The sequence below is a fragment of the Sinohyriopsis cumingii genome, chromosome 11 (genome assembly GCF_028554795.1).
Source record: "Sinohyriopsis cumingii isolate HCF-2022 chromosome 11, ASM2855479v2, whole genome shotgun sequence".
NCBI lineage: Eukaryota > Metazoa > Mollusca > Bivalvia > Unionida > Unionidae > Sinohyriopsis > Sinohyriopsis cumingii.
In genome coordinates, this window is record NC_142971.1 from 19,912,358 (window position 1) to 19,934,084 (window position 21,727).

General features: G+C 36.0%; 1 protein-coding gene across 1 annotated transcript; it reads right to left on the reverse strand.

The window, feature by feature from the left end:
* Positions 1–359: 359 nt before the first annotated feature.
* LOC149787706 (chitinase-3-like protein 2) lies at positions 360–20,196 on the reverse strand. Its single transcript, XM_089973892.1, has 8 exons — positions 19,912–20,196; positions 11,559–11,789; positions 10,535–10,752; positions 9,600–9,724; positions 3,969–4,092; positions 3,126–3,278; positions 1,317–1,436; positions 360–827 (listed from the first exon to the last, which is right to left on the reverse strand). Exons 1-8 carry the CDS (start codon positions 19,964–19,966, stop codon positions 513–515), a joined length of 1,341 nt encoding a protein of 446 aa, XP_089830018.1. The 5' UTR covers positions 19,967–20,196; the 3' UTR covers positions 360–512.
* Positions 20,197–21,727: the final 1,531 nt, after the last annotated feature.

A 21,727-nucleotide genomic window follows, 5' to 3' on the forward strand; every position in this document is an offset into this window, starting at 1 on the left:
TAAAGAATCGTTTTCGAGGAATCAGGAGACTGTCTGTGTTTTCTTACAGCGGTTCCAGTACCTCCGCTTCCTATATTCCCCAAGATGTAGCCGTATGTACACCGTCATGAGTGACACCTCTTTTAAGAGAGTCTGAACTTCTTCTTCTTCTTCTCTCTCTCTCTCTCTCTCTCTCTCTCTCTCTCTCTCTCTCTCTCTCTCCTTTCGGTCATGGAAAACAGCATTGCTAAGAGTTTATGAGAAAATATTCTCATAAAAGACAGAATCATCTATATTTATAAGTTTGGTTAAGGAAACCATATATATATATATAATATGTATTGAAAGAATGTGAATATATAAAACAGAACACGGCTGACTTCTCTTTTAAAATAATCGTTTACAAATCCATTTATTTATTCAGTTCGGATATAATTTAATAGTTCAATAAAATTAGTAAGGAACACGGTGAAAATGTTCCAAACTTAAAATGGTACAGATACCAGCATGAGTTTAAAACTAAGCTGTCTGCTTCAAACGATATTCGCGATGACATGTATACATAAGCACATCCATGCTAAGAGAACTGTATAATAATAACAATTTTCAGCCGCATTGCTCACATAGTATAGCCTTTTCCTGTTATCTTTCTTAGTCGTAAAACTGGAAACATTTTGCGTCTGTAATACGTAAGAATCATTTCTGCTGTAGGATCCATTTTGACTGGCTCTCATGATGGCGGATACCAGAGGGTATTTCCCTTCGTTGCATGCTGCTCCATTGAAATCATCAATATCGAGTGACCAGAACATAGTACCCGCAAGCTTCTGACTATATGCATAACGGACCTGCAAAAATCGGTGCATGTAATACTGACCTAAGAGCTAGTTTGTTTTATCTGTTGTCGCAATGTATCATTGGAAGAAGAACAAAATCCTGATAATAGAGTTATTCTAGTCAAAGTACAAAACGTACTTCTTTCGCGAGTAAATGTGACATACATTAAAAAAATTAAATGACTTACTTTCTATCGTTGAGATGAGTGATTTTATATTAGAAATGAGATGGATAAAGCTTTCAAGCTTTTTCTTGAAATACTGTTTGCTCCAAGATTCTTGGTATTTCTAAAATATTTGTACACCGACAGAACTTTACTTTTGATCCTAGGATCTAATACTTAAGATGATATTGAATATGACAACAGTTACACTAACTTGTAAGTTTCATTTCACATTAGTTCCTTTTTGGCACAAAGCATCATATATAAGATAACGATGGTACACTTTTTACTATGTGCTTGTAGTGATTTTAAGTAAATATATATATTCTGCGATTACCGCTTCCTGCATGCTCCTAGCATTTGCATATCCTATCCACTGGTTACCCGCATATGTATACATCATTTTCTGCTCTTCATCCCAAACCTTTGTCCATTTCTCTGACACCGTTTTACACAACTACGGACAGAAAGACATAGAGCAATTTTATAACAAATTATATACAAAAAGGACTGAAGAGCGTTCGTAAATACAGGTGACATTCACTATACGTCAATTCAATTTACGCGCTTTAATTTAAACCATTTATAATGAAGACATAACATTCAAATTTTCTATAATGCGTTGTACGCCACCGCTGGCTCATGTGCTATTTCCTGCGCGCAGCTCACGTAAATGCATGCGCTCACATCTCATTACTCCCCGAGAAAAGTATGCATACATAATCATTTATTGAAAACTTAGAGGTATAATTTAAAAAGAAAAAAAAACTTGTTTAATTTACTACTGTCCTATGGGAAATATTACTTTCGATTAACGCCAATCTTCGATTTACACCGAAACCTCAGGAAAACATTTGTGGCGTAAATCGAGCTACAGCTGTAGAAATACTGACAACGAGATTTACAAACTTTACCATAAGTCAATGTGTGGAACTTTTTCCGTTTGCTTTTCTCGTCTATCGCATGTGTCAACGAACTGAGACAATTTCCATCTTCATGAGCCTCATCACTGAGAAAGATGTTGGATAGACTAAGACGTGGTCATGATCCTCGTCAACTGACATAGATGCTTGACAGACTAAGACGTGATCATGATCCTCATCAGCTGACATAGATGCTTGACAGACTAAGACGTGATCATGATCCTCATTGGCTGACTCAGATGCTTGATACATAACACGAGGTCACGATCCTCATCAAGTGACACAGACGCTTATTAAGCTAATATGGGGTTACGATCCTCAGTAAGTGACACATGTTCTTGATAGGCTAAGACGGGGTCATGAGCCTACTCAACTGACACAGATGCTTAATAGACTAAGCCGAGGTCGTGCATTGCTTATTAGAGCAAATATTTTTCTTCTTGTTTATGAGATTTGTTTTGGAGACATTTTCAAACTGAAACCAGCAAGTATCCAAACTTCACCGAAAATCTGCCTCTAGTATTGCACAAAATTATTTGATTTATCACTGAAACACACTGATGGCACTTTTTAGTTCACTTAATATAATATATAAAGACAAATGATTAAATTCCAAGCATGTATTTGGAAAAGCTCTTTCTTCTAGAGGTAGACTTACTCAAATATAAAACCTCTGAGAGTACTGCTTTTGTCAGTGTTTAGGACAGATATAATAACATATGTCTCTGTTGGGTTTGTTTCTGTATTTGGTTTGATGTTTTACTACACAACAATGCAAGTGTAGCCTTTAGTACTGAAGCAATTGCAGTAAAGTACCTTGCCCTAGAACATGCCACGACAGCCGTCTCAGGCTGATTGGATTGTACTGGATGACAGGATTCGAGCCCGTATCCTTGCGGTAAAGAGTCTATCACTATAACCACTAGGACATAATGGCTCTTGCCTCTCACAACATACAGATTTCCCATCGGTGCTATTCTATATCCACAGCCGGAAGATGGAGGACGCAGGGCTGAAATCTCTAGTATCTATCATTTCACAGTACATGTTCACAGATTAAAAGCGCGAGTTCATTTAAGAATTCCCGTCAGAGAACATGACAAATAAATATCATGAATTCCAAAAAAGTCATGGTCTAAAGGATAAAAAATATAAAGCCAAAATAGATGATAATTTAAAATAAATGATCGCGTATACAATTTTACACAAAGTTAAAAACAAACCCCAGAGTAAGTCAGCTGTTTAGCAGAGGAAACTGGTGACCCAACATCATGCTTTGAAGTATTCAAAGTGTAAAATAAAGCGGTACCGGTCAAGCCGAGAACTAGTTTGTCTGCGTGGGCGCCACCATCAATCCAACGTCTGATTGCCCAGTCCTACAAGATAATCACAATAGCCAAGGCGTGAATATCAGTAGTAAAGTTGCATATCTATTCACGATGTAAATACCAATTTGAGATTTTCACCTTCGACCGAGACGGTGACAGGTACACCATGTTGACCTGGAATGTGCCAAATTCTATCGGATTCGACCAATCGATGATCGGAGCTGTGCTACATTCAAGCGAGTTAACACAATGACTCATTCGGCTGCAATATTGACGCAGTCATATTCAAGAAAACGCGTACGACAAAGTTGTTACTGTCTCGGTTGAATGTGAAAACCATAGACTTGTATTTACCCCTTGCCAAACTTCAGAAAGTATATGCTACAGCTTAACAAGTTTTTTTGACACATCTATTTATTTGTATAAAAAATATACCTAGAAAATAAATAAGGAATTTCAGGATTGAAAAAAAGACTGATAACTTCAACGTTCCTAAATCTGGCCCTTGTTTCCTATAACCTGAAAACAAATAAGGTTTGGACATTTTCTAACAAGAGGCTGTTTTCTAAATGTAGCAAAACATAATTATTTGGATAGGAAGATACATCGCGAAACACCAAAGACTAATAATAAACGTAAAAAGAATATAAAGGGCAGATTTTATTTATTTATTTATCTATTTATTTATTCGTTAATTGGTTTAGTAATTAATTACTTCATTTGATACCTTATTCCTACCTGACTAAACGCTTGATTAAAGTTTGGGTTTGTCTTGCGAGAGTACAGAGGGGCCGTGAATCCTGCCACTGTGCTCCAAGCGCCGAAGAAGTCATAGGCCATGACAAGGATATAATCCACGTGCCTGGGAAAGAGATGATTAACATGCAGTAAAAAGGACCTATCACTGTTAATACAAAATTTGAACTATTAGTAAAATAGAAACACCTCCGATCACACTCGGTGACTGGTTCGTTCTAATTGATATAATGGGCGCCAGATTTTACTATCTTTTAGTTATTGTAAAAAATCTATATTTCGACAAATAATAATAATATTTAATAATAATGAGGACTTTGTATAGCGCCTAAACATTAGACAACACCTATAAGATAAAAAAAAACATATAATGATATGATTACAAAAACAAACACCATGAAATTAGAAAACATATGCTGAGAATATTTAAGGTAGGAAACATTATTAGCTCTTTAAGTTTGTTCTTGCAGTCGAAGTAAGTGAGTTTTGAGAGCCCTCTTGAATGTGATCACTGTGTCTTTGTGTCTAAGTTCAGTGGGCAATTCATTCCACGTTGCTGGGCCCTGGTATGCAAAAGAACGCTGTCCATATGACTTTGTTTTCATAGTGGGAAAACCGCTCCGGTGGCCTAGTGGTTAGAGAGTCCGCCTCGGATGCGGGAGGTCGTGGGTTTGATCTCCGGCCGAGTCATACCAAAGACTTACAAAAATGGTACTAACAGCTGCTTCGCTTGGCGCTCAGCATTAAGAGGTTAGTGTTAGGACTGGTCGGCCCGGTGTCAGGATAATGTGACTGGGTGGGACATCATGCTACATGTCTGCGGCATGATGCCCCAGTGCTAGACATCACTATAAACTGCCACATTGCAGACATCGTAGCGATATGACTGGAAAATTGTTAAAGCTACGTTAAAAATCCAAATCACATCACACATCATAGTGGGAATAATGAGTATCCGATTGTCAGAAGAGGAGCGTAAGTACCTTGCTGGTGTGTACACATGGGTGAGATCGGATAGGTATGTTGGACTAGAGTCCGACAGTGAAACATAGCACAGAGAGCAAATTTTTTGTTTGATTCTGGGTCGAATGGATAGCCAGTGTCAGTGGGGAGGTGTACTCTGATCGTGGTACTCTATGTTTGATCCGAGCAGCTGTGTTTTGAACTTTTTGAAGTTTCTGGAGCAGATATTGAGATGAACCAGACAGAATTTAGTTACAATAGTCCAGTCTTGAAAGTACTAATGAACACACAAGTGTTTTAGTGACATCAACTGAAAGATATTTGCGAATTGAACTGATGCGTCTCAGCTCAAGATATGCAGCCTTGCATATGTTCATGACATGTTGGTGCAATGTGAGAGTACTGTCCAGAGTAACACCTAGGTTTGGTACCGATTGTGTGAATTTAATGTTGGTGTTGCTGATATTTATTGTTTGAGGTAAAGGATGTAAATGAGAAAGTCTTTGTGTTGTGATCAGAATGGCCTCAGTTTTATCATCATTCATCTGCAGCTTGTTACATGTCATCCATGATTTCACATCAGAAATGCACCTCTCTACACCTTGGATGGTAGCATCAACTTCAGTTGGGTGGCTAGATTTGTATATTTGGGTGTCATCAGCATACAACTGGTGCGACACTGGATGATGATCTATGACACTTGAGAGCGACTGAGTGTACAGAATGAAGAGAACAGGTCCAAGAACAGACCCCTGTGGAACACCACAACATAGATCAACTGGGCTGTAGTGTATTCCATTTGCAGATACAATGTGTGTCCTGTTGACCAAGTAGGACTTGAACCACAGTAAGGCTGTATCATGAATGCCAAATACATGCTGGAGACGGTGAAGTAATATATCATGGTCTATTGTGTCAAACGCTGCAGACAAATCAAGGAGAGTGAGGACTGTAATCTTCCCGCTATCCAACCCTTAAAAAGCGACATTTCTAAAATTCAGCATAGACCATGGAAAGTCTACACGCACCACATGACCTTATATTAAGGTATATATTAAACATGACCATTGCACAAACATTCATTTTTGGAAAGTATACATTTTCAAGGTATCAAATGTTAGCCCAAATTCAAAAGTATCATGCAAGACATTGACAAAATATTTGTTTTTTATTTTTCATTCTTCCGTTGAATTTCTGAGATCTGCTGCAAATATTTACTTTTAGCGCAAGGAGACATTTGTTGACAATAAATATTTGATTCCACCTGTTTTATTAGAAGAAAAAAAAACAACACTTATTGATCCGAATTCATTTGAAAATTTGCGACTAGAATGGATGTTGAAACACGGATCATACCATGATTTTATTTTTACATTTTATAACTTTATAAGATCTTTTACATCATGTAAAACATATGTTATCTTAGAAGAGTATATATTTACTTACACTCCGAAAAGTTTTCCTCCCTAAAGATTGTAGCAATTTTGTACCTTGAGCATTATTACTGTCCTGATGTGTCGCTCAATCCAATTCACACACACACACACACACACACACACATCCATCCATCCATCCATCCATACATACATACATACATACATACATACGTACATACATACATACATACAGTCGAGGTATAATGAAGGACGATTTGGTAAGGTATGGACGCCTGTGAGAATTTAACATTAGGGATTTAACTTTGGAGGCCTATTAGACCTAAGCATTAAGGATGTCACAAATGGGGTGGGGTTCCATAGAAATTGAACATTATTGATAGGTTACTATGAGACCTTATGGGAATTTTATATTATTCCTGGCACACAATCGGGATACTGTGCAAATTTAACGTTACGACCTAATTAAAGACATGAACATGAAAATCAGTGGAACTTATGAGAATGATTCCGTTTAGTGTGTGGTTTTCGAACGTGGAAAATACCAGGAATGTTCCGATTCTGTTTTGGGGAGGTCGAAAATTGACCATCATCCAGGAACTTTACTTGCACCATTGTATCAGCGTTATTAAAAGCAATGTTACAAGTCGCTATGCAATTTTAAACTTTAGAGGAATAATAACCATCTACACAAACACACGATCCCACCTACACCGTGGGAGGGGCTATATTTTGTCTTCTTCATATTACACATACTTACAATCAAACTTGAGGGTGGGGTTTTTGTTTTATAGATTCAAACGCATATATACGTACATATAGATGGAGTGGGGCTTGTTTATATCCATACAAAAACATATGCACATTGGCTAGTACGCATCAAGAGAAAGGAAGATCAGTTAATCGAAAACAGAAAGATATAGAATAAAAAAACGTAAAAGTCAGAAAAGATTAAGTGAGGTTTCGTTCAAACTCAACAATTTCATGTTCCTCTCCCAACACCAGCTCAGTAACTAGCATGCACTATATCCGAATAATATCGGAGAACATCTAGACTGAAATTCAATAATAGTGTGTTGTCATCGTCGCTAGTCAAGGTTCCGATATGATAACCCAACCCTGGCTAGCGAAGATGCTGTGTTGTCTGCACGTTGAGCTAAGAAAAAACGTCACGTGCAACAATACAGAAAGCGTTTTTCTGCAGCTTTATACCAATCCGTTATGTCACTACAGTGCGATGTTGGTTTCTGTCAACAAAACAAAAATGGATATATTTGAGTTACAAATATTATTTTCCTTACATTTTTTATTAAAAAAAACTTTCGATTATGATGTTTTTATTTTTATTGACTTTGAACATAGAAAATGAAATCTTATTTCAAATAAAACTTTAAAGAATGATATACAAAACAAGTCAATAGTAATGTGCTTGGCTGAATACAAAGCTTCGTTGATGAAGAAAATATTCAAAGGATTTTAAAATTACGCTCGAGTCAGTATGGAATCTTTATGAATTAAATATTAGCATTTATCATGGTATTATGTGGCCTGCATATAAGAGTTTGATAGACTTGATCAAAAACAATGTAACAAGCTATACAGTTGTCATAGTGTTTACCTGTGGCATTCCTCTGCGTTGTTGTTGTTGTTAAGAGAGAGAGAGAGAGAGAGAGAAATAGAGACAGAAAGAGAGAGATAAAGGAGAGAGAGAGAGGCATTCGATCTCAAGTTAAGCAAAATAAAGATAGTAAAACTCCGAATGTCTCCTTTAATCGGGTTTGTTCATACATCACCATGGCAGAAATATTCACTCTTACTCACTAGCGTAACATATATGATTCAAAGCAATATATATTGGCAAACACTTCATGTGAATTAGTATTTAGACTGGTTGAGGTATTTTTAAGTCATGAGGTTTGTATGTGTGGTCTTAAGCTAAGTAACAGAAAAAGAACAAAAACCAACAAGTTCTGTAAAATTGAACAAAAAAAAGTATTGCGACTTAAATTCCAAATAGTCCAAAACGTTATAATACCAGTCCTAATAAATACAACGTTCTAATTAAATTCCATTAATGTTCGAAATTATATCCTACACTGAACGTGTTGGCGTGCCTTTAGTGTCATGTCTCATGGATATGTGCAGTTAGTCTCTTGATGAATCACAAAAATATAATCCAATGTGTCTTTTTCTGAATTCTATAATTCCAAGATAATGTTTTTGTCCAAGAATACATACATTCATACTGACATACATACATACATACATAGATACATACATACATAGATACATAGATACATACATACATAGATACATACATACATAGGACGGTTTAATGAAAAGTCTGACCGAATAAAAACAATTATTTTTAGGATTTCAGTGAAGAGGTTGTAGTTAAAACAGATTTAGACACATACATAGAAGTGTTTCTAAAACGACATCTCCATTTATTGTACCAGACATATGTAATTTACTCCGATTAAATGCAAGTTTCAGTGGAAACAAGAAAATACAAACTGTGCTTGACCTTTCGTTTAATAGGACTGAGTACCAGTAGAGTATAGCTACTTAAGCTATCGTTGGGAATTTCGGTCCATCCTTCGTCCAACAACCCTCTTCGATCACTCACTTAAACACTCTAGATGGTGCCAAGAGAGATATAGAGCTCACGCCGTACGTGACTGCTGGCACGGGAGAAATTGTGCAAATCCTAGCTTTCTCATCATTATGCATAATTATTTTTCCTAAATTCTTAGTAGCTCCGGTTGTTTTTTTGTTTTTTTTTTAATACTTATATGAGCTAAAGATTTGCCACGTGCCCTCAAACTCACAATTTTAAGCGAAATGTGTCCCTATTTTCAATAGACTTCCTTATTTTAGTAACACCATAAGTTTCCTTCATTTCTAAAATAAAGGTCTCAGCTTCGAATAAATGGTAATATAAAAGTTTCAAAAACTCTTATTTCCAAATAACAAAGTACAACGAAAAAAATATCTCAAAGCAAAAGAAAAAGGAACTTTGGGTGGTTAAGATCAGTAGCTTTAATCTTTCTAAACATTTTAATTATGTTTCATTTATAAATTTGTTATACTCTGCTATTGTAACTTAGTATAATAAAAAATAAAACCCGCTTTACTTGCAAGGACAACAATTAAGTTTAATACATGTTTTGTACACTAACCCCATTGAGCATATTAAACCAAAGACAATAACTATCAGAGGGAACTATTAGATTCTCAAATTATTACAACTTACTTATCTATTTCAGATATGTCGTAAGATGCATTGATTTTCTCCTCCCCTCCTGACACGGCTATGGTTAACAATAGTTTGTCCTTCTTCTCGCCGTAACTTTCGGCCTTGAACTCTTCTTGCATCACCTGGAAAGAGTTTCGGTTCATAAGAAGCATTCAACTTTGGTCTATATCTTATCAAACTTTGAAAGAGACAAAGAAGAAGGAACAAAAGGAAAACAAACAAACAAACAATACAAGAAATAACGCAATCAATCGAAATTTATGAACTCTTACTATATACTTTACATGGTTCATTATACAGTTCACGTGAATTCAGATATGTTACATGCACGTGGGTATTCATGATTGATCATTTTATGTTGTATTCTCTTTCCTTACCCAGTGGTTCAAGTATGCTGAGGTGAGATCTGTCTTCTTATATTTACGTTTACTTTTAAACCTCGTTAAAAAATGTATATCCCATTTTTTATATATGCTTTCATAAAGTCGATTATTGAGTATGGTGATTAATGTGGGTTTCCTGTCATGCGTGCACGCGTTTTAATTGAATATGATGTCAACAGTTTGTTTGATAACTGAGACATTGTCGCGTTAAATGATTTCATTTATAACGAATACTTGGAGAAGGATGGACTTGAACAATGTGACTACATCATGCATTTAATAGTAAATTTTCACTAAATTAATCTGAAAACGTTTTTAACACAACAAATCATTTTAAAGTGTAAAATATAACGTGTAAAAATACTTAAGCTCATGAAACGTGTTTGGTGACAGAGAAAAAAGTATAGTTTTCAATTCTTTGTGTTAATCTTAGTTAACTCCTCAAATTAATAATTATATTTTGTTTCTTAAATAAATATAATTTACTAAATATATAGTGATATATAATTTCTACTTGTTTACAGAAAATACGCCCTTATTTATGCTCACCGCCAGAAATTGTGTATATTTGTTCTTGTAGGTCTCAGGATATTCCCAGTCAATGTCAAGGCCGTCAAATTCGCGGTGTCTGAGGAATATTCTGCAATTCTTGGCAAACCGTCTCATATTTTCCTCTGATTGGACTATTTGAATGAAACCACCAGATGCTGCTGTCTGTCCACCAATAGAAAGCAGTGTAACCAGTCCAGGATATTTTTTCTTGAGTCCTTAAAGATTAAGATCGTGTTGAATTCAAAGAGAATATATATATATATATATATATATATATATATATATATATATATATATATATATATATATATATATATATATATATATATATATATATATATTCAGACAGAGAGACAGTGACAGAGAGATAAACGGAGAGTAAGTTTAAAATGGCTGCTGCTTTGTATTTAATAACCTTGGTCATTATGAATCATATGAAATTTGGCAAGGCAGTTGATCATTCTCATGTTCTCTCTCTCTCTCTCTCTCTCTCTCTCTCTCTCTCTCTCTCTCTTACACATACACACACACGCACATAGCGCCCACTACAACAACAACAAAAAATGGCGAAACTCCTGTGTCGCAAAGACTGAAAAATTAAAGACCGATTTCTCGTAAAGTGCTAATTCCACTTGTACAGACATACTATATAAACTGACTAGATGTTACACCTTAGCCTGGATTTCCCCTTGAATTTGGTTTTTTCTGTAGAAAAAAAAAGATCCAATTATTATGATGACTATACTATCTGTATATCTCATCTATTCGTCCTCATCGATGATTACACATTACCAGAATAGTAATGTCTGAGATGTATTTTGTACCAACATGTGTAAAATATTGCAACAATCGACATGACTGCATGACAGATGGACTGATCCTCAAAGAACCCCACCGACAGACATATAAACGAACATACAGATAAAGATAACCTTGAATCTTTTAATGTTACATAGCGATATATGTTTCAATATGGAGGATAGGTATAAAACAAAATGCTCTATGGCATAACAGAAGAAACCTGTGAATTGATAGAATCTGCCAGCAGCTTCACTCCCCAGTTTTCCATTATCTTCTCCCTCTTGTGACCAATGGAGTTTCAGTTCTTTTTCGTTGATGTTGGCGAAGGCGTATAGCAGGTGCGTGCATAGTGAGGGATCGATGTTTTCCACGTCAAAACGGGTATCTGGGTCGGAAGACTGGGTTTTCCAATTGGTATAGTAGCAAAAGTTTTTTAGTTTTATACCCGTGGCTGGTGGAAAAGAAATAATATGTTGCCTAAAATTTCATTTTTTGGGGAAAATGTCAATAATCTTAATTTCAAGAATTAGTCATCACACATTTATTTACTATTTTAATGAAAATATAAGAGAGTGATCAACGTCGATGTACCATTATCTTTGGGTAAAAATCAAGAACTTTTAATGTCTTGTCATATCCCTTCTGCTCTCTCTCTCTCTCTCAAAGATACACACACACGCACGCACGCACAAGCATATGCTGCGGCCTGCCGGCTTGCACGTTTATTAATCCTCGGTATGCACGTGTCATTAGGTTTTAGCACAAATACGTTAGTCATGTAGAAGGCTATACATTTCGTAAGTCTGATTTTAAATTTTGTTTACTATTAACGAGACTCAGCAACTAATCATCTCATCGGCAAACCTTCAATTAGACACGACGAAAGGAGCAAAACTGTAAGAGTTGATAGTTAACGGAATCCCACAAGATATGATAAAAAAATTTTTATCCATAGTGAATAATTATTATAAGATAAAGGAAAATATGGACTGAAAGGACACCGTGACCCAGCTTTGTTGTCTAAAATATGTACACCATGAGATATATTCGCACTGAAGATATCAGGTAATGGTTGATAGGTCACACACAGATGCATAGACACAGACACACACGCACACAACACACACACACACACACACATGTTGCCATACATGTATACATTTCAACACATTCGCCACTAATGACTTCTCTCGTGTATGCATCAGTTGATAATGTTGGAGAACAATAAATAAAATGAATGATGATTTTACTTTCATGGCATATAATAATTTCAGAATGTGTATCGAGGATTTACATCTAATTTTCAGAATTGTATGTACCTGTCGATTTATAGGCATGTGTGCATTTGCTCTGACATTGTCTATATGATAAATTTTATCCCAACTGAATTCAACAACGTAGGAAACGTAAAGACCCTGAAGGTAGAGACCGAGTTAAGAAAAATAACTCAAAGATGATGCCGCTGTGTCGGCTTAAACAAGTGGATTCAACCCGAATTCGACGTTAGAATAAATTTGTCTGTTGTTATGGTAAATGTACAGTTTCAGCACAGTCATACACATCATCGGCATATAATTAAGTCAATATATCAAAAACATGTTCGCTAACAAAGGCACCTCTATTAAATTCCATACGAATATTTTGTACGAAATCATACAGAAAACGTGAAAATAGACACCTGGACTAAAAACAAAGCCATGTCACGTTAAAACCGTGAAATCATAGTATTTTTAACACTATGGGGATTTATATACAATTGATGAAACAGGAGCAAATATTTTAAAACTTGTAGCATACTTTTTATTATAACTTTTGTACCTACGAAGACTAAAAATTGCAGTGCTTGATATGATCAAAGGCTTTAAGTAAATGAACTTGCAAACAGCAAACATGTCCACCAGGTTTGAAAACAAACTTCATACCAATTGCATGCAAACAACAAAGAAATATATTTACACAAACTAGAATGTTTCATAAATTCAGCCTTGATCTCACATGTATTATTATTAACATTATTATTATTATTATTATTGTTGTTGTTGTTGTTGTTGTTGACACAAACTCTCGAAAACATTGCATTAAGATTGCTGCTTTATTTACTGAAATTAAAAATACAAACATAGTTATATATACCAGCCATTTCTTCAAGCGGAATTATAACATAACATTATTTAATAGTATTGAAAAAAGCATATTTTAAGGTCTTTTTCCCCGATGAATGATGGGTATTTTTTGGTATTATTTATTTATTTATTTATTTATTTATTTGTTTTGTCTTATCCACCGTCTTTGTTGTTGTGGGTTGAACGTTACGTTTCAGCACAGCACGATAGGCAATATATAGCGGCCAGTATAACAGGTGAAGGAACTACACAGGAAGACCCTGTTAATAACCACCGACCCACGGGAAGCTATTGGCAAGCTTTCTCACACATCCACATTGGTCGAGTCCGAGACTCGAACCCACGTGGACAGTAGTGAGATGAGAGATCGGTTAAGGCAAGCGCTTTAGACCACTAGGTCACCTGAGGCCCCGCTCATTTTCCGTACATTAGACAATCTAGTTGTTTAATTATTTAGTCTCAACAGATAACTAACTTGTCATGATGCATGATGTTGTCATAGTAAGGATTTTATCTTGTGAAAAGAAAGTTGTATTAGCTAGCCAAAAGTTTAAATGCCATCACTTTCATTATATTATTCACAAGCAGAGTCAATAAAAACTTTTTTTCCGTTATCTTTTAAACTAGAAGTTCAGAGAGAAGCTTCACAGACATTTGGAGAACATGTTTAGAGAGTCCAACACTAGACTAATGGACCTATATTCCCACCAGTCGAGCCCCACATGATTAATTCAGATTTATCATGAGTTTAATTATTTATATCATCTATTTATATATTTCAACCGTTCAAATTCTACCTCGTAAACTTACCTTGAATTAATACATGTCTGTATTACTCAGGCATACCAGTTTACTCCCCACTTGATGAGAAAATGTTTTTAGCGAGGTTCAGTCTGATCTTGGACAGGCAAGAACGATGGGCAGACGACAAATTGAATCTTATATTCCGCCATCTTATCAAAGTGAATGTATAACATTATTTTTATTTAAAGTCATGGACCAATTAATAAATTTGAACATAGCACGTTCGACTATTTTTTTTTTTGTTCTAAAGTAGAATGTGATGATCATTACTTCGTTAGGGGTTCTCGCTTATTGACCGATCTGACACAGTGCATCAGACAATCGGTTGTCATTTATTTGGTCTCTGACGCTCACCTAGTTTTGACGATGTTTGAAGTTGCCATAGTATGAATTTTACCTTGAAAAGAAAATGGAATTTTTGGTACCAAGAAAAGGTATAAAAATGAATCCCTAAGAGTATGTGCAAGAAAGTCAATTTAAAATATTGTTTGTACTACATGTGTACAGACTTTTGTTGAGTGTTTAGCTGGTCCTATATTAGTCTAAGGACTTGAAGTCTCAGTACAACCCACCCCACCAGATCGATTCTGATTTATAAAGAGTACAAGTTACTCCACGACATAAATGTAATTTGAACTAATAATTGCTTTGATGCTCAGCTACCTTAATGTATATCCGACAGGCTGAGAAAAGACTTTATCAGCTGAAGAGAGGGAGGTAATCGTTTAAGGCTAAATTAGGATTCAGCTAGTTATATCCCTTTATAACTGCTATTATCAGTCAAACAGATCAAGCCACGTTCATCCTGATGTTTTGTAGAGAGATTTTAAACTTTATTTACTTTACGTCCGACAGGCTGAGAAAAGATTCGATTGTAAGCAACTTAAACTCAGTATTGTACACGGCCAATCTATATTTTTTTTTTGTTTGCACAGATTAGTGATATGAATGATATTTTGGAGACATCAAAATCACTCTCCTGGAAATAAATTCACCGCAATTTTTGGTCATTTACTACACATCAACTCCTATAAAGTCACCGCAATTTTAGGTCATTTACTACACATCAACTCCTATAAAGTCACCGCAATTTTAGGTCATTTAAAACACATCAACTCCTATAAAGTCACCGCAATTTTAGGTCATTTACTACACATCAACTCCTATAAAGTCACCGCACTTTTAGGTCATTTACTACACATCAACTCCTGGAAATAAAGTCACATCAATTTTAGGTCATTTACTACACATCAACTCCTATAAAGTTATCCCAATTTTCTTTTTACAGTTTTTACTACTTCAGCACAGTTGGTAATGGCCTTAATTCCGCATTCTCCCCTCCCCCCCCCCCCCTCAGCAAAGCACAATGCAACGAGTCGGAGAAACAGAGATTAAGAATATAATTCAAATATATATTTTTAAAAAGCAGAAAGCTGAGTACTGTAAGCTAATTATTTTTTGGGCAAATCGTTGTATTTGAATTTGGCAAAGAAAAACTATTTTGCGTTTTTCTTGCCTAAATATCACATATTTAACTGGCTGAAATAAATATTCATGACAGCGTCAACGAAAGGTATCTGGTTGGCCGAGTATTTAGCACCGATAAATAAAGTCCGATAAATCATCCCTCAATATTTGTGTTGATACTGATTACTGATGTACGATATGTGGGATACCTGTTCATTAAAATGTGCGAATTTGCTGCATGCTGATCTTTCCGGAACATACCGGCGTACAGTTTAGATCCTTACCCGTGTTTGGTAACAGTCATATCTAGCGCGAAATTCAAACTGGCCTTATGATAAATAGTTGTGTTATTCTTCGTGGATTTACAAGCCGCCAAACACAGGATTTGATCCGGAGATATTATGTTCATATCGCCAAAAGAACCCTTCAGCCGACGGCATCTAAACAGCCGCGAGAATTACCGGTAAGTATATAAAATATGCAGCGATGGTGTAGACAAGAGTGATAGCATATTCTGGCAGTTTTCAATGAAGAGGTGATATCAACCCCTTCACCGCCAGTTACTATTATTTTAGATGTGGGGCAGATTTATCGGTCTATGATAAATAATGTGTCTTAAACACGCTTGAGCGTCAGACTCCTGCGAACGATTTGTGGTCGCTGCTAGTTTTCTGTGATCCAAAGTTTATAATGATACCTTGCGTCAAATTTGGAAAAAGAAAATCCACGTTTCATCACCTGTGACAATCTCATTCAAAACGTCTTTGATTCCCATTTTCATATTAGGCTATAAACTGTTCCTCGATTTCAATTTGAGACTGTTTTTGATCAACCGTCAACCAATGTGGGACCCTTCTTTCACAAACCTTAAAGAACTTCAAGCAATTCTTCAATATATTACAACAAAAGAGCTGAGTAATAAATATCCGTGATAATTGAAATATTTTCCTCGTGTATCAAAGATCTTCATTGGTTACTGTCTTCATCGCAGCCACTTACAGCTCACCAATCGCAGACAACGGTCTACCAGAATATTTTCGATGGATTGGTGACCTCTGCAAAACGAGGAATCGCCTCGACATTGTAGGATATGAGAGAGAACCGTGTACGTGTCTGTACTGTATTCTATTTGCACATCAGCTGAATTATTCTCCTTCGCTCACATTTTTACGTCACTTTAATATACCTATCTTACGTCACAAGCATATATTTGCTGGCGTTCGACGTACTGTACGAGTTGCAAAAAACCATTTAGTGAATTGTTTTTTGTTGTTTTTATTATGGATCGGCATTAAATGCTTTGACAGGTTCAAAGAAATAAAAAAGTTGTAACAAAATATTACCAATTTTCAAATAACCCTCATATGTCAAACGACTAAAACTACTGATAATGTCGTTGTAATTATTGCTATTACTGTCTTCTATTTATTTCATTGCTAATTCTCATGTTCAACGTATTGTTTATATGATATATGGATACGAAATAACTACGCGCATTCCATCCCCACCATCTATCCGGAAGGTAGGGATAATATAAACAAGCCGAACAATAGCGAGGAAGCTGATTAACTAAATCATACATTACAAAGAATATGAAGTTCGACTCCATAGGCATCTCTCTCTCTCTCTCTCTCTCTCTCTCTCTCTCTCATTATCGTTAGTAGTATAATGTAATGATTAAATATATGTACAGTGTGGGCTGAATCAAGCATCATGGAGAGACCAGTCAGCACCAGGGACAAGCATTGGATAGCATATTCAAAATTAAAAATGCAAATAGCATTTTTGGCCCGGCGCATGATTTTATAATAAACAAAAAGCATCGCCCTGTTTTCTCTGATTAATATCAATTAGCCATCTCGAATTAGGCAGACACGTGACTTTGTTCCCTACCGACCAGTCGTAATTAATGTTGAAACATGTGCGTTTCCGAGAGAAGCGATGAAACTTACTTTAACATCATTTTTCCTTGCACACACATGTCCTCACATCGCAGTACTTTACAGCTTGCCCACAATACAATATATATAATTGCCCACGATACCAAATATATAATTGCCCACAATACCAAATATATAACTGTCCGCAAGACCAAATATATGATTGCCCACAATACCAAATATCTAATCCCACAATTTCATTGGTAGCCGAAGTATAACTTCCATCTCCACAATGGTGTCCTTTTCACCTTCCGCAAAAAGAACTAATAATATGCAGATTAGTTAGTCTTAAACTTTAACTCTACATATATTACCAACCTGTGAAACTTTTAACTGACTTTGCGGACATAAACGTATAATATAAAAATAATCAAAGAACGGTTGTTGTTGTTGTTGTTTGTTTAACTCCGTTTTTCAGCACACGATAATGCATGGCAGCCAGTGTTATCGGTGGAGGAAGAACCCTTGAAATCCCCGGTAAAAAACTACTGATCCATGGGAACCTACTCGCAAACCTCCTCACGTACCCACATTGGCCGAAACGGAGACTCCAACTCAAGTGAACAGAGATGAGAAGGATATGATATGTAAAGGCGAGCTCATTCGGCCACCGGGGATCCCACAAAGAACTGTTAACGGTTGCTTGAGGTAAGATAACGAATAGTAAAACAGTTTGCCGACATTTCACATTCACCAGTCTGGTAGGGCTTAGGTCACATGTAACTTCATATGTAAAAATTGATGATTAAATGCTTTATACAGCATCCCACGTAGAGGGTGTGGTTTTGCAGGCGGAATGCCTTTTTCTCAGAGCTTGATAGGCCATATATGGCGGTCAGTATATATCAGTGGGGCGAGCCAAGATTCGAATACAAGCGGACAGAGGCGAAATGTCAGTGATCTGTAAAAGCAAGTGCTTTAGTCCACTCGGCCATTCGGAGGCCTTTACGCAGAGAAACTTATTCATTTCAATCAACTTCAACACATCTGTCATGGTAACGCTGTCAATAGGGAAAGGTGTTCGATAGGGACCTATAGTTTTACAAACTTTCATCATCTTCGTAGCCTTAGTAATCATGGTACTTCTACTACCACTACTAGTAGTAGTAGTAGTAATAGTAGTTGTAGTTGTTGTTGGTGCTGGTGGTGATATTGTAGTCGTAGTAGGAGGAGGAGGAGAAGAGGAGAAAGAGGAACAGGATGTAATGACAGTAGCCGTAGTAGTTGCAGAAAATGCAAACGAACATGTTTAGTGGCTATAATTTCTTTTGTTAGAAAGTTTAGTGTAAGCTATCGGGGTGGGTTTTTTTTCTTCATTTTCAAAAGTCATGACACTGCCATCCTTGATGAGATCATTGTTCAACATCATACAGTGATGTGGATAATTCAGGGTTGGTTAGACCGATGATACCGGCAGATACAATACGACCAGCAGCACATGTGAAACTTATATACTTATTCGGCAATGGACTTATGTAATCAAGATATAAAATAGTTACTACTGACACTGTGGTTGTAATAGTTGTCATTCTTTTTTCTTTTTTTCTTTTCTTTATCCAGTTGCTGTTCAACGTTTCCAGTTGTGACGTGACCAACGGATACATGTGAAAAGATTAAGCGAAGTCCATTCCGTACATATATCAGGAAGTTACAGATAATATAAACAAACTGAACAATAGCAAACATGCAAATTAGCTAAAACATAAATTGCGGAGAATATTAAGTTAGACTCCAAAAGAACCCCCCTCTCTATCTGTCTCTCTCTCTCTCTCTCTCTCTCTCTCTCTCTCACACACACACACACACACACACACACACACAATGGCATTACTAACATAATGTATACACATATGTTTATATATATATATATATAGAGAGAGAGAGAGAGAGAGAGAGAGAGAGAGAGAGAGAGCCATGCTTAAGTTAATTCAAGTGTCGAGGAAATCAAAGTATCGATCATAAGGGACGGTGTATTAATAAAGCGATAATGACATTCGTATGGTGCTAAACTTAAAAATAAGAACAGAACTATCGTTATTGAAGGGATTTGGAAAAATCCTCAATATGTTATTCTCTTAATTATATAAGTTAAATGACTACAATTAAGGAAGGCACGTGTGTGTTTTCGCTGACGACGCGTGTTTATTACCTTTTAAACATAAACATGCACGTTTTAGAAAGGGAGGTGGTGAAACATATTTCTGTATCATTTGATATACACATGATATGTGCTACTTACCTTGTAGTGCATTACAGCTTGTCAACCATACCAATACATACACCAAGAACTTCATTGGTAACCGAGAAGTATAATTCAGTGTAGCACTATGTTCAATTTCTCCTCTCGTGGTATGAAACTTAAAGCCTACACCTTAATTAGTCTTAAACTACAACACTACGGATATTACTGCCTTATGAATTTTTTAACTGACTTTGATGAGACGAAGATGTAATATACGAGCCAAGAACGGTGCACCGTTGTAGGAAGTAAGATGACGAACCTAAAGGATGGTTTGCTGACATTTCTCTATCACCAGGCGATACGAGTTATACGTAACAAGCTATCTAAACATTGATATGGAAGGCCTTTACTCAGTATCGTACTAATAGGAATTTACCTGTAGAATGACTCATTTTGATTAACTATATGAAATTCATCATGGTAGGATTTTAAACCAAAAAAAGGATACTGTTTTATAGCGGTTCATCCGGCCATCGTCGTCGTTTTATTAACTGTAGTAGGAGGAGGGGAGTAACATCAGCGTTAGTAGCAGTGGTGGTGGTGGTAGTAGGAAATACGATAATTTTTAGGTAGCGGTAGTTGTGGCGATGATTGTGGAGCATCATATAAATGGTGGCGCATTATTTTTATATATTTTTTTTTTGTTTTTATTTTAGACAGAAATGGTGATATTGGCAGCAATAGGATTAGCCGATTGAAGTTCACACCCTCTCCCTAAAGTACGATAAATTTACTTTTTTACCTTGCTAAAATAACAGTAAAAAAAATTTTAAAAATTTAAAGTGAAATGGAATCTATTAAAGGAATTTTTGGAATTTTAAAATAATTAGAAACAATATTGAAGATCTGTAATGCTAATTTGACACATTCGGCATGATTGGACATTTTTTTGTTGAATACATGTTGTTGTAATATCAAATAGGTACAAAGAGTTAATAAAGTTAAGTTTTCTAATAGTTTTTAAACTTCACAAAAATGTACAGTCCTAAAGTTCACGATCCTGTTTTCAGTTACACACACACACAGCATGTAGTTGTGAAGCTGAGGTTACTGGGCGTTTGCTCTCACGTATGATTAAGGACTGTATCAAACTTGTTTTAAATGTTTTCCACTGTCATTTTCTGGTAAAGTTTAGACCCTCTCCCCCCCCCCCCCCCCCCCAACAAAAACAATTTATCGTTTAAGTGCAGTTGATAAAATATTTTACTAGTTACAATACTGCAGTCTAGGTACTCCTATCAGTTAAAATTAATTACAATTTACAGTTTTGTTGTGCTCACTGGACGTCATGCAGCCAAAATATACGGTGTAATGACCAAGAGAGGAATATCAACCCTAAAGGCAATTTTAACTACCGACTTTATCACGCTGAGGAAAGGGGGATTGACAGGATGTGACGTTAGTGTAAAATAACACGCAGAAGATGGACCCCCCCCCCCCGCCCCATGAAAGAAGATAACAAGGTATCTTAAGTTGTAATTAGGCAGTAAAATAGAAATAAAATATGAAATTTAAAATTATTGCACATTCTTTTGCAGCTAATAGCACTTCTTTTGTTGTTGTTGTTTGTTGTTGTGGATATGTGAAAATTTGTCACGTAACATCAAAGTAAGTAGACGGCCTAATGAAAGATGTTGGTCCATTTCAATAAGGGGTGAATATGATTCATCGGGAGATAATGGCCTTTTGCCTGATGATGTATTGCTTTGATAGAATAGTGTATATAATCAATAACTGATAGGTTCAGCTATTACGTCAATGTACTTACACTTAACTAGAAAGAATCTGCCAGTGTTTAATAATATCTAAAGTG

Bases quoted from the DNA above. Each gene is read 5' to 3' on its own strand.
- LOC149787706 (XM_089973892.1), bottom strand. From the start codon at position 19,966: ATGAAGTTCTTGGTGTATGTATTGGTATGGTTGACAAGCTGTAATGCA. The intron at 10,753-11,558 runs GTTTCTTCTGTT...TTAATCTTTAAG, and splicing joins CAGATTCTATCAATTCACAG to GACTCAAGAAAAAATATCCT. The intron at 828-1,316 runs GTAATCGCAGAA...CGATTTTTGCAG, and splicing joins CTAGGAGCATGCAGGAAGCG to GTCCGTTATGCATATAGTCA.